The 18018-nt window shown below is 36.6% G+C and overlaps 1 protein-coding gene across 4 annotated transcripts in view; it reads left to right on the top strand.

The window, feature by feature from the left end:
- Diaph2 (diaphanous related formin 2) overlaps positions 1 to 18018 on the top strand; it is an 812745-nt gene that overhangs the window by 598979 nt on the left and 195748 nt on the right. For all 4 annotated transcript variants that reach the window (XM_070040099.1, XM_070040098.1, XM_070040100.1 and 1 more), the window contains one exon: positions 16287 to 16422. In XM_070040099.1, the coding sequence (XP_069896200.1) occupies positions 16287 to 16422 (136 nt within the window). The remainder of the gene's footprint in view (positions 1 to 16286; positions 16423 to 18018) is intronic.

The raw sequence follows: 18018 nt of genomic DNA, 5'->3' as shown, positions 1-18018 counted from the left end.
AGATATCTCATTAAATAGTTGGTTTCAGATCTCTCCAATTTGTTGATGTAGGAACTCAGAGCTATAAACTTGCCCCTGAGTACTGCCTTTGCTGTGTCCCAGAGGAGCTAGTAATTTGTGTGTTCATTTTTGTTGAATACCATGAACATTTGAATTTCCTTTCTAATCTCTTCCATGAGCCACTCATGATTCAGCAGTGTGTTTTTCAGGCACCAGTGTTACAGGACTTTCTTTGGTGGCTTTTGGTGTTGAGTTCTAATTTTATTTCCTTGTGGTCAGAGAGAATACAAGGTATAACTTCAATGTTTCTGAACTTAGACAAGTTTGCTTTGTGGCCTAAAATGTGGTGTATTTTGTAAAATGCTCCATGTGCTGCTGAGAAAAATGTGTATTCTGATGCTGCTTTTTGAAATGTTCGGTAGATGTCTGTTAAATCTAGTTGATCTATACAATTGTTTAGATCTGCAGTTTCTCTGTTGAGTTTTTGCGGAGTTGATCTGTCTAGTGGGGAGAGTAGTGTATTAAAATACCCAACAATTAATGTCTTTGGATCCATGTGGGATTTGGGGGAAAATAGTGTTTCTTGGATAAATTTGGGTGCTCTGTTGTTTGGCGAATAGATATTTAGAATTGTAATAACATCCTGAAAGTGAGATCCCTTAATTAGTATGTAGTGACCTTCTTTATCTCTTCTCACGATTTTTAATTTGTAGTCTATTTTATCTGATATTAGGATTGCAACTCACGCCTGTTTAGGGGGGTCATTTGCTTGGTAGATTTTGTTCCAGCCTTTCACTTTCAAAATGTGTTTGTTTTTATGGGAAAGATGTGACTCCAGGAGGCAGCAGATAGAATGATCTTGGTTTTTAATCCAACTAGACAGTCTATGAGAGTGAAGTCGGTTAATGTTGAGAGATAGGACTGAGAGGTTTTTGGGAGTTCCTGCCATTTTAACCACCTTCTTTGGGGCTGCGGTAACTGGGTTCTTCCTATAGTTTTTGGATTCTCAGTTTGGGTATCATTTCTTGGCCTTTATTGTGGTCTTGGTTGTTTTCTATGTGTAGGACATCTTTAAGAATCTTTTCTAGGGCTGGTTTGGTGGAGATATATTGTTTCAATTTTACTTTGCTAAGGAAGGTTTTTATTTGAACTTCTGTTATGAAGGAGAGTTTAGCTGGATACAGTATTCTTGGTTGATATTTGTTTGTCTTAGGGCATGGCATACATCATTCCAGGCTCTTCTTGCTTTGATTGTCTCTGCTGAGAAATCTCAGGTGATTCTAATTGGTTTCCCTCTATAGGTGAGTGATCTTTTCTCCTTGACAGCTTTAAGGATCTTTTCCTTGGTCTGAATTTATCCTGTATGGATTATAATGTGAATGTGGGATGTCCTATTCTGGTCTGCTCTACTTGGAGTTCTAAAAGCTTCTTGTATCTGAATAGGCCTATCTTTTTGCATGTTTGGGAATTTCTCTGCTAGGATACTTTTAAACAAATTTCCTAGAACATGAACTTCTGTCTCTATGTGCTCCTCTACACCCATTATCCTCAGATTAGGCCTTCTGATGGTATCTTCTAAGTGTTGAATAGATCTATCATATTTCTTGGATTTGTCTTGGCTGGTTGTATGTTCTTTCTCTATAATATCTAGGCTGTCTTCAATCCCCGAGATTGGGTCTTCTGCATGGTCTAACCTACTGCCAAGACTTTGTACTTTGTTTTTTATTTCTTTCCCTTCTAATGGTCAGCTTTGATGGCTTCAAATTCTTTGTTGGAGCTTTGTGTTAGATCTTGTATGAACTTCTTTACTTCCTTAATTTGGTGTTCAATGTTTATTCTCAAGTCATTTAGTTGATTTGTTATGGTTTCCTTGGACTCCCATTCCTTTTGTTGGGTTCCATTCAGCATTCCCTTTGTGGTCTCCCTGACATATTTCAGCTCTCTGTTTATGGATTCCATGAATGCCTCTATTGATCTTTGTGTATTCTCATCCTGCTCTCTCTGTATTACTCTTTGATTAGTTTCCTCATGTTCACGCAATTCCCGTAGTTCTCTTTGAGTGTTCTGAACCTGCTCACGCCATTCCTAACTCTCTCTTTGACTGATCTCAGCCTGCTCATGCAATTCCTGTATTAATTTTTGAGTAGCTTCCTCACGCTCATGATATTCCTGTATTAACCTTTGGTTTGCCTCCTCTTTGTCCCTATCACGCTCATACATAGTCCTTTGCAGGTTTTCAATCTTTTCATTTACCATGATTACCATCAGTGTTTGTAGAGCTATTTTGGAACTCTCCTCTGGATTATTCATTATTTGTTCTGACCCCTGATTATCATGAGTGGGAGTTGATATATCCAGACTTGCCATTTTTCTTGTGTTTATCCGGCTTGCTCTGCCCATTTGGGATGAATGTAAAACCAGTTTTTTGCTAGAACAGTATCTTAAGGCAAGCATCAACCAAAGTCTGTAGTTGCACAGTCAAAAGTTTGCAGATACAATCTAGTTCAACAGGTACATCTATTCAACATCAAACAACTATGTATTAATGGGCTACGAACCGCAAAGAAGAATTTGGACCACCAGAAATTATTAGATTTAGGGAGAGATATGCATAAAAATAGGAATAGAGGGATGTGGAAAGGCAGAAGGAGAGTTAACTAAGTCCTAATCTCAAAGCGTGAAATATGTTGGATAGAATGAAAGTAGAGAGAGAGAAAAAAATGAAGAAAGAAAGAGAAAAGACAAGAAAATTAGAAAAGCAAAAATTAAAAATTAAAAAGTGCAATACTTAAAAATTATGCAAATATTCAGAGAAAAAATATGAAATATTCAGAGAAGAACATAGGTAGAATGGGAGAAGGGGAGGGATAGAAAGGAGATGTGAAAAACTTAAAAATAAATATGCTTAAAATATTATATAGGTATAAAGAGGTAGTACTGCTATTAAGGAATTTAAGTCTAAGAGATTTTGATTTGAGTTATAAATTTCTGGATTAAGTGTGCACACAATGGGGTACAAGGTCTAATAATTGACCACGGGTATATCTGAGGATGAGCAGAACAACAATTAAGTCATGCAAAGAAGAATGAAAGAGAAGAAAAGGTGAAAAGAATGAGAAAGAAAAAAAACAGGATCAAAATTTCAGTAGAGCTAAACAAAAAAAAAAATTTTTTTAAAGCACACACACATATACCCCTAAAATAAAAATTATGAGGAAGCAAAAAACGTTACTAGAAAACAAATTTTCAGTTAAAAATTAAAAATTAAAAAAAGTTTTAGAGAAAAAATATGTTTTTACAAAAGGTACAAAAAAAGAGTTCTTTGATTTTTTTTTTTGGGGGGGTGGCGATGGGAAGATCCTGTATTTCCCTTGTGTCCATAACCAGTCTCTTGTTAGAGTCTCTGGTCTGCTTGTGGTGTTTGATTTTCCTGTGGCTTGGTTGGTTTCTTAAGTCAGTTTGTTTGAGCAGGCAGAAAAATGCTATGCTTTACCCAGGATTTTGTGATCCTCCTCCAAGATTAGTTCAATGGGAGGGGGATCTGTTTTGAGTATTATAAAAGAGGGAGATGGCTGTTTCCTCCAGTTTGGAGATGCTGTGATGAGGTTAGGTTCTGGGTAGAGTTGAGGCCTTTCAGCAAATAGTAGCTTTTCCCTGAGGGGCTTGCTTCTGAGACACAGAGCCCAGCCTGGAGCCATTCTCAGGGTTTATGTTTACTGATTGTTAAGACTGCTCTAGGGAGGGGCAGCCTCTGGCTCTGTTACCCAGTGAAGAAAGCCACTCCTGGGGCTGGCAGCCAGGGCTGGGTGACTTTTCCCTGGGTGGAGCTGAGCCTGGCAGTTCAACTTAGGTTCCTGTGACCTGCTAAATGACTCTAGTTTTCTTCTAAGGCCTGAGTTGGAGGTAGCTGCTCTGCCTGGCCCTTGTCCGTATCAAAGATGGAAATCTCTGGTAGTGGGTCGGGGAGGGGTGGCCTTCCCTCCTCTTCTCCCTGAGAAGGAGTGAGGTTGTCAGGCTTCTACTCCCACTGGAGTCTTGGTTCCTGGGTCGTCTCTGGTCTGCAAACTGCCTGATGAAGATGTCTGCTCCTTGTCAGTTCTTGCTGGTGTTGATTAGAATCTACTTATCCACACTGCATTTGGCGCCTTTGTCCTGGACTCTCTGTGTTACAGGTATGGCGGCTATGGCCGCTGCTGCTGCTGCTGCTGCCGCCTGGATCTTCCCTCTCTGGCCTAACTCTCTGTTCTGTGATGGCACACTTGGTGTGATTCTCTGGCTTAGGACTGTTCACTGGAACACTAAAACTGCTTTCTATGTGAGAGCTTGTTTAGCCTCCAGGTCTCCTCTGCCATCTTCTCTTCTAACTCATGAGTACATTTCTTATCAAGGACAATTAGATATTCTTATACAAGCCTATAAGTTGCTCTATAACCCATCCAAACTAAAATAATCAAAACTTTATTAAGGAACCAAAGTTGAGGTTCACTGGTAGAATACTTGCTTTAGGCCCTAGATTCAATCTCCAGAATACTATACACACAGGCCAACAATAATAAAACCTTTATTCACTGTACTGTTTCCTACTGTTTCTTTAAAGATGGAGACAGTACTATGGCAGTAAAATCTGGTCTCAAACCTATAATATAGCACTTATTTAGTCATTTCCTACACTCATACCTCTTCAAGACATTTTCCCATTAAAATATTGTATCAGTCACTCTAGAATTTCATTTTTTTCCCTCTTGTTCCAAAAAGAAGTGTTATAGATTAATTTCATATAATCAAATAGAAGCCCATAGAGACATGTTGAACTCAATTGTTTTTCTTTCCTAGCTGCAGAGCCAGATACTCACATACCTACTACGAAAAATGTCTGCAGAAACCCGCAGCATTGGAAAACCTTTTCTGTATTACAGATTGCAGATTAACTTCTAGCTAATCATAGTTCAGCATTCTAATGGACTGTGACAGGAGAGACAATTTTTCCCTCTAACTTCAGATCACATGTTTTTGCAGTTGCAAGGCAAATTTTAAAAGAAGGCCTTGGGGATCACAGCCAGCCATCACTATTGGCGCATGACCGCTTTGGAAACAACTGCAAGTTTAATATCCAAGGAGATTTGCACATAACAACCTTTTTTTCTTTCTTCTTGTTGTTAATAATTTACCTTTAAGATTCTCTTCACGACCATGCTGGTGTGCAAAGATCTGTATGTCTGTCATTCCTCCTAATATGTACTGCAAGTGAAAGACATTAATTTTTTATTTGTTTCTTAAGGAGGCTGAGCTGTAAGCTGTTTGGGTTGAATAAAAGAGGACTACTTCAGTGAACACTTGAATTTACTTCAACTGCCTTCCTCACCTGCAGAATATCAGTTTCTTTTAGGTGTCTCTATTCTGCTCAAAACAGAGTCATTCATAGGAATCTATTCAAGAGACTTTGTGTATAAACCAGCCAACTAGACCTGAGGTTTTGTCTTAAACCAAAATTTTTTTGGAAACACAAGACAGTACTGTTTGTGAGTCCTGCAAATATTCCCTTCAAAACAAAGACCTCATTTTCACAATTAGAACATATCTCTTTTTGTTAACCTTTGAGGCTGTATACAAATGTTAATCTCTATTCAAGTTAATTTTCTTAGCAAAAAATTGAGCTACATTGCTGTGACAGATGTTAGATATCAGGCCTCAGAAACACTAGGCATTGAGATTTTAAAAAATAATCATAGATGCCAGTGAACCATAACCTGTAGATGATTAGAAACAAACCTACCTTTCATGGTGGATAATGTTTTCTTTTTCAAGGCTGATAAGGTTTTTCACAATAAAGTAATAGTAGTTATATAGGGAACTGTGTGTAGAGATGTTCTTGGTAATTTAATGGTTTGAGAAGTCTCAGACTGAAAAATGTTATTATGTAAATCAAGTATCACCAGCTGCTAATTCTTAGAAAATGTGAAGAATATTCAAAGTTTCACTGGCTTTGGACCTTTTTAAATTATTTATTTTATTGTAAAAATACTGTACTGAAGGGTTACAATTATATGGGCAAGATAATGAGTATATGTGTTGAAGACAACAGTAGGGAAGAAGGAACCAGGAAGGATTTAGTAGGTTATTGTGTAAAAGGTGATCAGGTAGTGTTTCATGGATGGAGGAGGAAACTGAGATCCTCTAGTTAAAACCAGTGAGGGGCCCCAATGGGTCATGAGCACAGTTGCTGTGAATATGATTATGCCAGAGAGGTAGTAGGGTCAAATGGATTATTAAAAGTCTCATTTTTTACCTATGAATATGAATAGATGGATTCTTTGACAAAGAAGTGAGACAGAGATGAGGACAGAGCTTTAGGGGAAAGAAAGGAAAGTACTGTCTAGAAAGGTGATCCAACTAAACGACATAGTTTATAGGAAGAAAGAAATACAGGATGCTAGAAATCAGAAAGAAGAAATTTTCTAGTTTGTTTGCTGCAGTTTAGTACATTATCTATGGCCCACTATCCATCTATGATTCATACAATATGATAGGTTAAACAAGCATGACTTTAATACTTATCTACCTACTATATCAAGTTATTTGTTTGCTATGACTGAGACACCTAACTATTTGAGCAAGCTAATCAAGACTTTAATTATTCTAGTGAGGAAGAAAGTTATATCTCTCTGTAGCAATCGTAGTTGATTGGTTGATGAAGTATTCATGAGATCTTTCATAAGAGGAGTTTTAAAGGTCACTTGTATAATAAGGGGAAATCTCTGGGAAAGAAAATGTTTAGTGGTGTTACAGTGCTGATAATGTCCTCAGAGTTTCTAATTCTCAGAATATGATTGATTCTGCTGAAAACTCAGCTGAAATCCTTAGCATTTGTTATGACTTCTTCAATACAGTATGCCCTTTAAGCATAGTAAAACTATGAAAGAAAATATCTAATGTTTGTTGTTAATTATAGACAAGGTTTCCTTCCTTTCTTAAATGGAAAGGCTTAATTCATCACCAATTGCAGTTGGAAATTCTAATGAATCATTGCCATCATTTTATGTAGTTTTTAAAAATCATCTAGATGTTTGATTCCTGAGTTAAATGTTGAAAACTTAGCTTTCTATTTGTAATTTGCTGTGATCATTTTACAATAGAAGAATTCACCCCAGTTCTGGTGGCTTATCCCTATAATCCTAGTAACTCAAGAGACTGAGATTTGAAGATCAAGGTTCTAAACCACATGGGGCTGGGAAGACTGTGAGAATCAACTCCAATTAATCACAGAAAAAGCTGGAAATGACACTTTGGTTCAAGTGGTAGAGTGGTAACCTTGAGCAAAAGGAGCCCAGAGATGGCGCCCAGGCCCAGAGTTCAAGCCCCAGGCCTGGCAAAAAATTAAAATAATATATAAATAAAATAAAATAAAATAGATGAGGAAAACATCTGGACAAGTATGGGTATTAGTTTGCTACTGCTATTGATATTGTGTAAGATTTTCAACTATTTCTACAATAAATAAAAACTTCAGTCCAACTAACATATCAGTTAGCAGTTATTATACATTAGGATCTGTGTTTCTTACCAACTTTTTTATCTTTGTTTCTGGGCAAATATAGAAAACACTAGCAGCCAGACCAATTAAAGCAAAGATAGTGTTAGGTAACTATATGAAACAGTAAAAAGGAAATATGGAACATTTAAAAACCAACACTTTTTTGGTTAAAAATGATAGGAATTTGTTGCAATGGTTAATCTCAATTATCAATCTGATTTGATAGAAATGCATCTAAGGAATCAGAAAAACATGATTATAAGGGTGTTTCCAAAGAGGATTAAGGTGGAAGACCTGCCCTCATTGTCGACATCACCATCCAAGGGCTGGGGGTCTGGATAGAATAAATGGTGAATCAAGGAAAGCTCATTAATGCAGCCATTTCTCTCCCTGCCTCCTGGTTGCCATGATGTGAGCTCTTCTGGTCCACCATGATAGACTGAAGACTCTGAAACTGTGAGCCAAAATAACTAATTCCTAGCTACTCAGGATACTGCTATCTGAGGATTATCCCTGAGACTCTTATCTCCAGTTAATCAGCAAAAAGCTGAAAGTGGACATTTGGCTCAAGAGGTTGAGTGCCAGCCTTGAGCAATAAAGCTCAAAGGACAGCAGCCAGGCCCTGAGTTGAAGCCCCAGTATTCATACACGACCCCCCATACACCAAACACACACACACACACACACACACACACACACACACACACACACACACACACACACACACACACATAATATTCAGTTGTCTGTCAGTGAGCAAATTCTTATGGTTCAAAATTTCATATGTTCCTATGATAATCACAGCTATAAGGTTAGAAGCATAATTTTAGTTTTACGTAGTTTACAATTTTGTGATGTAAGTTATGGTATCTCCATTCTGCAGATGTGACAACTAAAGCTCTGAAAGTTGAGATAACTATCTTGTTCAAGGTCACACGATTTCTAGAGTAAGTGATGGAGCTTAGGTTTGAAAACAGATTTCTCTGCCTTTAGGAACCCTGTTCGTAATTAATCTTTTCTGTCTCTAAAATATGCCTTCTGCCTTCAGTGAGGTTACAGTATTTGCCAAGAGTTGGTGCAATCTGATTAGCACTGAACTGAAGCAGTAAATAAGCCACTGGAGATGGTTGAAATAGGAATGTTTATTGTGATGATGGTGGTGACAGTGATCATTTCAGATAACAAACTAAATGCCCTGGGTCTTGTCTGTAATCCTAGCTACTCAAGAGGCTGAGATCTGAGTATCAAGGTTTGAAGTCAGCCCAAACAGGAAAGTCCAAGTTATTCTTCTTTCCAATTCAACAGTAAAAAGCCAGATGTGGAGTTGTGGCTCAAGTAGTAAAATTCCAGCCTTGAGAGAAAAAGCTAAAGAATAATCTCCAGGCTCTGAGTTAAACCCCAGTACAAACACAAAAACAAGAAAAATAGCACAAAGTTGAAAGATGCTCATATCCTATAAGCTAGACAACACCAAGACTAGCATCAGAAATGCCTGAAAATTTTTGAATTAGTTTTATCTGTTTCTTAAAGCTTTATTGGGATAATGAGAGGTCTTATCATTGATATGATTTTTTTGCATTTGACAATTTTAGTCCATAGATCTCATTTGTTAATTATGCACAGCAAGGGAAATATGTTTTTTTAATTTATTCATTTATTTTTAATTAATTTATTTAATTTATTTATTAATTTAATTTAATTTATGTTTTTTAATTTAATTTATTCATTTTTAAAATTTTTTGTTTAATTTATTCATTTATTTTATTTTTTTTAATTTAATTTTATTTTATTTGTGAACATACTGTACAGAGGAGTTACAATTACATGGGCAGGATAATGCGTACATTTCTTACCAAGCATTGCAGCCTCCTCCTTTGTTTACCCTTCACATCCCTTCCCAGCCTCCCCCCTACCCCCCATCCCAATCCTTCTCCTTCCCCCCTTTTCCCCCCCCACCCCCGCACCGACGTTGTAAAGCTCATTTTGGACATGACAACTTGTACTTCTCATTGTTACAACAGGTCCACCTGTATCCTCAAACAACTGGTTTTCATTTATTAATTTAATTAATTTAATTTATTTTAATTTATTCTAGTTTTCAACTAGACAATAGAGATTTCAGTGTGAGATTTAAAATTAGGTTGATGAATGTTTCATAGTAAATCTTAGACACATTTTCTGTTATAAATTTTGTTCTTTTTGTACTTTTTTCTGACTCTTGAAAAACAGATATGCCAGTGAAACTGAAATTTTTTCTGTAAACAGATTCTTATCTTGTATGAGGTTTCTATCAGAACACTTTTTCAATTAGCATCCTTTTAGCAGAGTGGGTTCCTGTACAGATGTGTTGGAATTTCCAACCCTAAGAAGTAATGATTGATACTTGAGTTATAAGTTATAAATTTACATTGTCTGAGAGGCATAAATATTATTGGATAAGAAGTACCATATTGCTAATCATTATCAATTATTTAAAAGCTGTAATTTGACATTAAATTTATTCTTATTGTTTTGGTCTTTTATTTCTTGGGTTTCTGTTTTGTAAAAAATTATGAAGATAAGAATACATCCCATCCCTCCAAAGAGCTCTCTCCCGATAAGCTTTTGTACTTTTATTATTATTTTTAATGTCTTCAAATTTCTTTTCTTTCATCGTAGTAAAACTAAAGATTGTTGATATTTCTATTTCCTCTTATTTGACAGGTAGAGATAGGAGGATCAAGGCTAAAGGACAGCCCTGGAGAAGATGGGTAGATAATCTCTCATAATTGATATAGTGGTGCATGCATGCAATCTCAGCTACTTGGGAGAGGCAGGGATTGCAGGATCTCTGTGTGATATGGGTTCAGAAAAAAAAAAAAAACAGGAAACCCTATATGAAAAGCAGACCATAAGCAAAAGGCTTGGGTGGTAGCTTTACTAGCTTTACTAGCTTGCCTAGTAACCATGAGGCCTTGAACTCTATTCTTGGTACTGAAAAAAAAGTCCTACCTTTCTCTTCCCTATTTTTGTGCAGCAGATGGGGGCAGGGGAGCTGTGCTGGAAATTGATCCTAGGGCTTTGCACATGTGTGGAAGGCACTATACCATTGATCTACATCCCTAGCCCTCGTCTGTATTTATCAATTTTTTTTGTAAGGAAAGAGTATTATACAAACATATGTCTCTTATCCCTAAAGTCAAACCAGAGAGTAGAAAGGGAATCTTTTCAGATCAGTTCTTTTTTATTTTATTTCATAAAAACACGACAAGTAACATCAGGACCAGCTTCTTACTCCACAGCCTGTGTTATTTGTAAACAATAAGCCTTTGTAGATATTTTCATTTACTTTTATTAATGTCAAACCACAGAAATTATTTTCCTCTTGTGTTTTGTCCTCTTGAGGCTTATGAATGCCATTACAAATTGTGTGATTATTTGCAGTTAATTCTATTCCTGATCACGAAAGGTAGAAACTGCTGAACCTATTATTTGGTCTCTTTCATTCTGTGTTAGGGCCTCATTTATGTTGTTTCAGCAGTGCTCCATGGAAGCTTCCTTTTCAAGCAGAAATTTATTCTATTTATACTTGCCAAATTTCTCCATTAGAGATCCTTTCATGTTAGCTGTTGCCTTATTTTCTTCTAGCTCCAATGGTTTTGATTTTACATAAATTTGATTTAAATTTTTATTAAAAATTTTTTATTAAAAATATTATGTCTCAAGTCCATAGACAGCATAATACCTACCAATAACTGATATCAACAATTCCATTCTTAAAACATGAATTAGAGGGGCTGGGAAGTTGGCTCAGTGGTAGAGGGCTTGCCTTGCATGCATGAGGCCCTGTGTTCAATTCCTTAGCACCATATAAGCAGAAAAAAGCCGGAAGTGGTGCTGTGGCTCAAGTGGTAGAGCACTAGCCTTGAGCTGAAGAGCTGAGGAACAGTGATCAAGCCCAGAGTTCACCCCCCACGACCGACAAAAATAAAAAAGGAAAGGGAGAGAAAACATGAATTAGATTGGGACTTGTATTTTTAGATAATCATGTGTCCTGTCTTCATTATATGTCTTATTCTATCAAGATACTTAGAGAAGATTAATAATACAGTCTTAAAGATTGCCAGATTATTGGAATAGCAATTTGAGATGCCCATTTAATGTTGAATGTTAGATAAATAGTAATATTATATCATTATATGTAAGTTATATGATTTTTAAAAATATGTATATCCCCAAATATTGTATAGGGCATACATATACTAACAGAATTATTCACAGTTTATCTGAAATTCAAATTTAATGGATAGGGCCCAGGCCCAGAGTTCAGGCCCCACGACTGACCAAAAAAAAAATTAATGGAGCATCACATAGTTTACCTGGTATAATAGAAATGCAAGTGAACATTGATGTGGATGGCAGCAACTCTAGTTTGTTCTAGTACTTAAGGATGTAGGTTTGAGCATATCACATAACCTACATGAACCTGAATTTCATTATCTATAAAATAAAATTAAATATTGTCTACTTGGCAGCTTACTTCTCCCTTTTTCTTTTTTCTTTTTATTTTATTTTTTATTGTGAACATACTGTACAGAGGGGTTACAATTACATGGGCCTCCTCCTTTGTTTACCCTTTACATCCCTTTCCAGCATCCCCCACTCCCCCACTCAATCCTCCCCCCCCACCAAAGTTGTAAAGTTCGTTTTCCACATGACAACTTGTACTTCTCATTGTTGCAACGGGTCCACCTTTATCCTTATTTAAACGACTTGTTTTTCCCCTTCCCCTCCACAAATTATACCAACATCAAATACAGTGAAAGCAGGGGTTATACTGTGGGGGTCTTCTCCCTTTTTCTTAAATAAAGATGAGATAGTATGTATTTAAAACATCATGGAAGAAAAATTGATATCAATACAAGGACATGTGTAGTAAAACTATATGGTTGTTGTTGTTTTTTCCTACTCTCACACCACAATAATCAAGAGTGAAGATTTTTGTGACCTAAAGAGGTATTGTTAGGAAAATGAAGGAGAATGGAAAAGGAATAGACTGGACTTCATCATCAACAAGCTAGGACTCTTTATTGCCAGAGAGGTGCAAGACCTTCCTATGGGTATGAATGTTTTGCCAGGAACCAGATTTTAACTGGGTTTATATGGAGCTTAACAAGGAAGGAGAACATAAAAATTGGCTATGAGCCCATTTGGGGTCCAAAGGCAATGTTCTTGGCCAGGCCTATAGTAGAATGTTCTGCCTGGGGAGAAAGGGGGCTTTCAGCTAAGCCAAGGTCAGAATAACTTGCCTGCAGACAAGCAGGTGAGTGGGAGCCTGGTGTTGTGCTTGAGCTGGGGAAATATGGCAAGAGTCAATCCTTCACATTCCAACTTTAGATACATAAAAAGATTGGGCTGAGAGGGAGCAACAGGGAGTTATGAGAACAAAGCAGATTCCCATCAGGTATAATGATTTCTCCCTGCTTATAGGGGATTCTAGAGCAGGAGACCCTAGTTGTCTGTCCTGGAAGGATACTATCCACGTGGAATTAGTATCAGATCTGTAAGATTGAGCACTCAGTCTCCAATATGGCCTTGTCCTTGTTCAGATGCGGTACCCAAGTTCTTTGGTTTTTACCTTTGTAGATGGACTGTTCTACTAATTAGGTTTGATTAGTTAGGTTCTGTTATATTAATTAGGTTCTATTAATTTTCTAGCATGGCTAAAATTACTCTGGGAAATATGTTCACCGATTTGCTGTAAATGACACTTAGAAAGACACAAATAAGCAGCTTGATGAAGGATGAGATTTTGAGTGGTTCAAAGACAGGAGTTTCCATCCCTAGAGAGTTGGATGATATCTCCCTGCCTGCATAGGATTATGGTCTGCAAGCCCCCACATGTCCAGGAGCTTGCAGCCTGTCCTTTTGGAGTTTTTTTTTTTTTTTGGTCGGTCGTAGGGCTTGAACTCTGGCCCTGGGCACTGTCCCTCAGCTCTTCAGTTCAAGGCGAGCGCTCTACCACTTGAGCTACAGCGCCAATTCCGGTTTTCTGGTGGTTTATTGGAGATAGGAGTCTCACGGTTTCCCCTGCCCGGGCTGGCTTTGAACCGCGATCCTCAGATCTCAGCCTCTTGAGTAGCTAGGATTACAGGCGTGAGCCACCAGCGCCCGGCTAAATGTTAAGTTTGTTGTTGTTTTTTTTTTTGGTCGGTCGTGGGGCTTGAACTCTGGGCCTGGGCACTGTCCCTCAGCTCTTCAGCTCAAGGCGAGTGCTCTACCACTTGAGCTACAGTGCCACTTCCTCCTTTTGGAGTTTTATTAATGCATTTTATGATGGACTCAACCACTGGCCATTGATGATCAATTTAACCTTCAACTCTTTACCTGTCCCTGGAGATAGAGAGTGGAAATTGAAAGTTCCAACTCTTTAATCCTGTTTTTGTTTGTCTTAAAACTGTACATTTAGTGCCTGGCCAGCACTTAACAGCTCATTAGCATACAAAAGGACTATCACTTTGAATATTCCAAGGATTTAGGAAATTGCATGCCTGGAAACTGAGAAGATCAAATATATGTTAAGTTCTGTCACTGGAAGAAAAATAAATACAAGCTACTAAATCTTTGATTTGATAGTAGGAAAATCCACCAAGATCTTGTTTATTGTTGAGTGCATCAAAAATTCTACCAATGTCATTCATAGGCTAAAATCCCCCTTTATTCTTCCACTCTTCTTTTCCTCTCATCTTAGGCAAAGGGTGACATTGGTCAAGACGCATTATAATTTATGAACTGCTGTTGAATTGAAACCCCTATGTACAATAAATAATCTAAAAACTAATCTAAATAAAATAATCTAAAAAATTTTTTAAAGATCTTAGGGGTTCTTAGTATCACTACCTGAATATTGGATACCTTTTCATTGTCTATTTTATCCCTGAGTTGAAATCTACCTTTTGAAGGTTTGTTTTTAAGATAGAGTTTTTCTACATGGTCCAGAACTCTAAAAACTTGTGTCAACTCCTTTCTCAGCCTCCTGAGAGCAGGAGTTTCAGACATCAGTGCTAATGCCTATGTTGATTAGCATTATTCTTTATGCTTCCCCCTTCCACTCACAGCCCCTCTCCTACTTTTAGAGATAGATTTATCTAAGCTGGACATTACATATAAATGTTACTATCTTGTATTTAACCATTTCTATATGGCATCTTTCACTTAGTATGTTTTAAGGTTTCATCATGTTTTACTATGTACCAGTGTGTCATTCCTTTTTTGTTCATTAGACAAATTACTTAAACTCATTTAAGACTCAGTTTTCACTCTGTACAAGGAAACGTGATTTGTCAGTGTGGGTACTTTGTAATTTTTGAGTATCATTTATCTCTCTGAAACTGTTAAATTTAGTAGTTCCTAATCTAAAGCAGTTTTGCTCTCCAGGTGACATTTAACAATCTCTAGAATACTTCCTGGTTGTTACACTAGGAGAGATACTACTAGTATCTAATGGGAAGAGGTCAGAGATGCTGCCAAACATCCGATAGTGCATAGGAAAGAACCATAATAAAGAATGATCTGGCCCAAGATGACAATAGTGCTGAGGTTCAGAAACTGCTCCAAAATTATGGCTCTAGTGTTCCACTTAATTTTAAGTGGTGGTCTTTTAAGCTTGTCTACAGTAGTCAGGTAGTTGTGAGTTCTTAGCCTATGGTTGACGTAATAGAAAGAGGAGGTACCAATGAATGAATATAAAAATATTCACAGTTTGCAAGTCAGGAGGTTTTTTGGCAATGTTTGTAGGACAATTTTCAAAACTGTGCTTTTTTATATGATGAAAAAAGTATATTCCCTTCAGGCAAAAACTTTTGGGTGTATTCTTGTTAATGATTTTCTTTTCTTCTACAGTTTCTGGAACAAAGTAGTTTTAGGGAAATAGTTTGTATATAAGGTGAAGACTACATAATTGATAATCATAAAGGAAAAAAAATCCAGAGCAACATAATGGAAGGAATTTATGTTTGATTGTGTCTATATTAGTGATTTGTCGTAACTGAAGAGAAGCTCATATTATTCCAAAGGATCATTTCAACTTTCTTTTAATACTGTGTACTGAGATATACTCATTTACTAGAATTCTTCAATTATCTTACCCAAATAAAACAGACAATAGCTTGAAATCTGCTTTAGCATTTCTGAAAACTTAGGCCCAGAAAAAGTCACAAAACTTGCTGCTATTTCTTTTCTGTGATGATACTGTTGATTGTCTCGTGTCCTGCATCATTAGATGTAATCATTACCACCAGTACCACAATGCTACAACCATCATTTCAGACTTAAAGTACTTGATTAGAATATATTAGACTCTGTTCTAAGCACTTTAAATATGTAACTCATTTCTCTTCACAAATAGGCTATGAAGTAATGTTTTTTTTGTAAATTGCCATTGTGCATATAACAGAAAAAATACTAAGTCAGTCTTAAGTGTTTTCTTACACATGAAAACTTTCAAGATTCAACAATGGAAAAAATAATTTTATTGTTAAATCTGTAACATTAATGTCCCTAATTTTCTGATAGTTGAAGTAACAATAATTGCAGACAGTCTGTCTTTTCCTGGAGAGGTTTTAAGATTATCAATCTCTTTCCAAAATGTATACATGCACTTTGAGGCCACTTTGATCATTCTCCATGTCTGAATATTTAATTAGTTTTAAAACAGAACAACTTCTCCATTATATAAGTAATGAGCTTATTTTTGTTTAATTTTAATTACCTGCAGGAAGCCATGAAAGAAAACAATAAGAGAAAAGAAATGGAGGAGAAGAGTAGGAGAGCCAAGCTTGCAAAAGAGAAAGCAGAACAAGAAAAGGTAGAGCGCCAGAAGAAAAAGAAACAGCTCATCGATATGAACAAAGGTATGAAAGTATTTATGATTTTTTTTAAGGAACAGAAAAGGCAAAATAATCTCATTTATTTGGGATCATATAATACTTGTATTCTTGATAGACAATTCATAATTATCTTTAAATTTCTCTCATAATTCTTTTTATATTTTTATCACTCTATACAAAGGGTTTTTGATGGTCCAGTCAAATTTTTATGTCATTAAAATAATTATTTTATATATTTTACCATCACATTTCGCTCTTCACGAAACACTGGTGAGATTGAAGAGAATTAGATGAAATGAAAAACCACTATGGGAGACAAGGCACAAACCCTAATTTCACTTTGTTGGCACATATTTGTTGACAGTGCAGTACAGTCTTCCTTGGGGGATTGAGCACTGGAAGTCATTATAGGCACTGATAGATGTATTACGAGGTGAACAAAACAACAGCACATCTTGTTCAGTTGTGAACCTAAGTACAAAGTGTTGCTATAGCCACATTAGTACAGAGTAAGTTGTTTTCTTAGTTAGCAGGAATGACTGTATATTATAGGTAGGTTTGTTGTTTGGTTTGGTGTCAAAATGAGAAAGGAATAGTCAGGCAATATGTCACATTCCTGTTATCTCAGTATTTAGCAGAGATAGGCAGGAGGATGATCAGTTCTAGGCCAGCTTGGGCACTGAGGCTGAGTCTCAAAATCTGAACAACAGCAACAACTGTGAACATCAGTATTAACTGTTCCATTTAGTTCGGACCTTCTTCTCCTCTTTTATCTCCTCATGTATAAATTACCTTAGCTATACCATAGGACAATGCCATTTACCTACTATACTACAGTTTCAGTGACAATTAAGTGGAATGGATAAATACAGTGTATATCTCAGGGCCTAGAATATATTTGTTGGTGGTGGTTATGAAAGAAAGCCATTTAGTATCATGGAAGAATCTGGAAGAAGCTCAAGAAATAACCGCTACCTTTGAGAAGTTTTCAGTTTTGTTGGAGAGACTAAATCTGATCCAGCAAAGAGTAAATTGTTTAATAGATATGATACAGATGATCTGCTATGTAGAACTATGAAAGAGGAAGCCAATAAAATGGATGAAACAAACCTAAGGTTTCATGAAGAAAGTGAAGTAGTCCCTGGACATAATGGTCAAGGTAGATTTTGAATGATGGATGCTATTTGACTGAAAACATACAAGTACAAGGGAACAATTTCAGCAGTATATATGTCAGCAGGAAAGGCAATAGGCTTTGTGTAGATTGTTAATAGCCCATTGGGAAATACATCGAAACTATTAAAAGGATAGGCCCAAACTTCAAGTCCTGGTTACACAGGATGTCTGATAAGTATTTTATTTTTTCTTACCTGGATTTCTTCATATATACACTGGAATTATATCAATACATGCTTTGTTATTTGCGAGGGCTAACTGAGGTAATTGATGAAAATACCGACTGTTATTATTTATACCCTAGTGTAATTAGCAACTATATAATGATGTCTTTTGGCAAACTGCCAGTGTCTTATGGATAAATGTTCAGGGCAAAATTTCTGTTGTTGTCACTGTTAGAGGACAGTTTTATTTGGAAAGTCCTGGGAAAGGTTGAATGGAGAC

Source organism: Dipodomys merriami, unplaced genomic scaffold, assembly GCF_024711535.1.
Source record: "Dipodomys merriami isolate MVZ:Mamm:240054 unplaced genomic scaffold, mDipMer1.0.p SCAF_3, whole genome shotgun sequence".
NCBI lineage: Eukaryota > Metazoa > Chordata > Mammalia > Rodentia > Heteromyidae > Dipodomys > Dipodomys merriami.
Note: the sequence above shows the minus strand (reverse complement) of the source record. Positions and strands in the feature narration are given on the sequence as shown.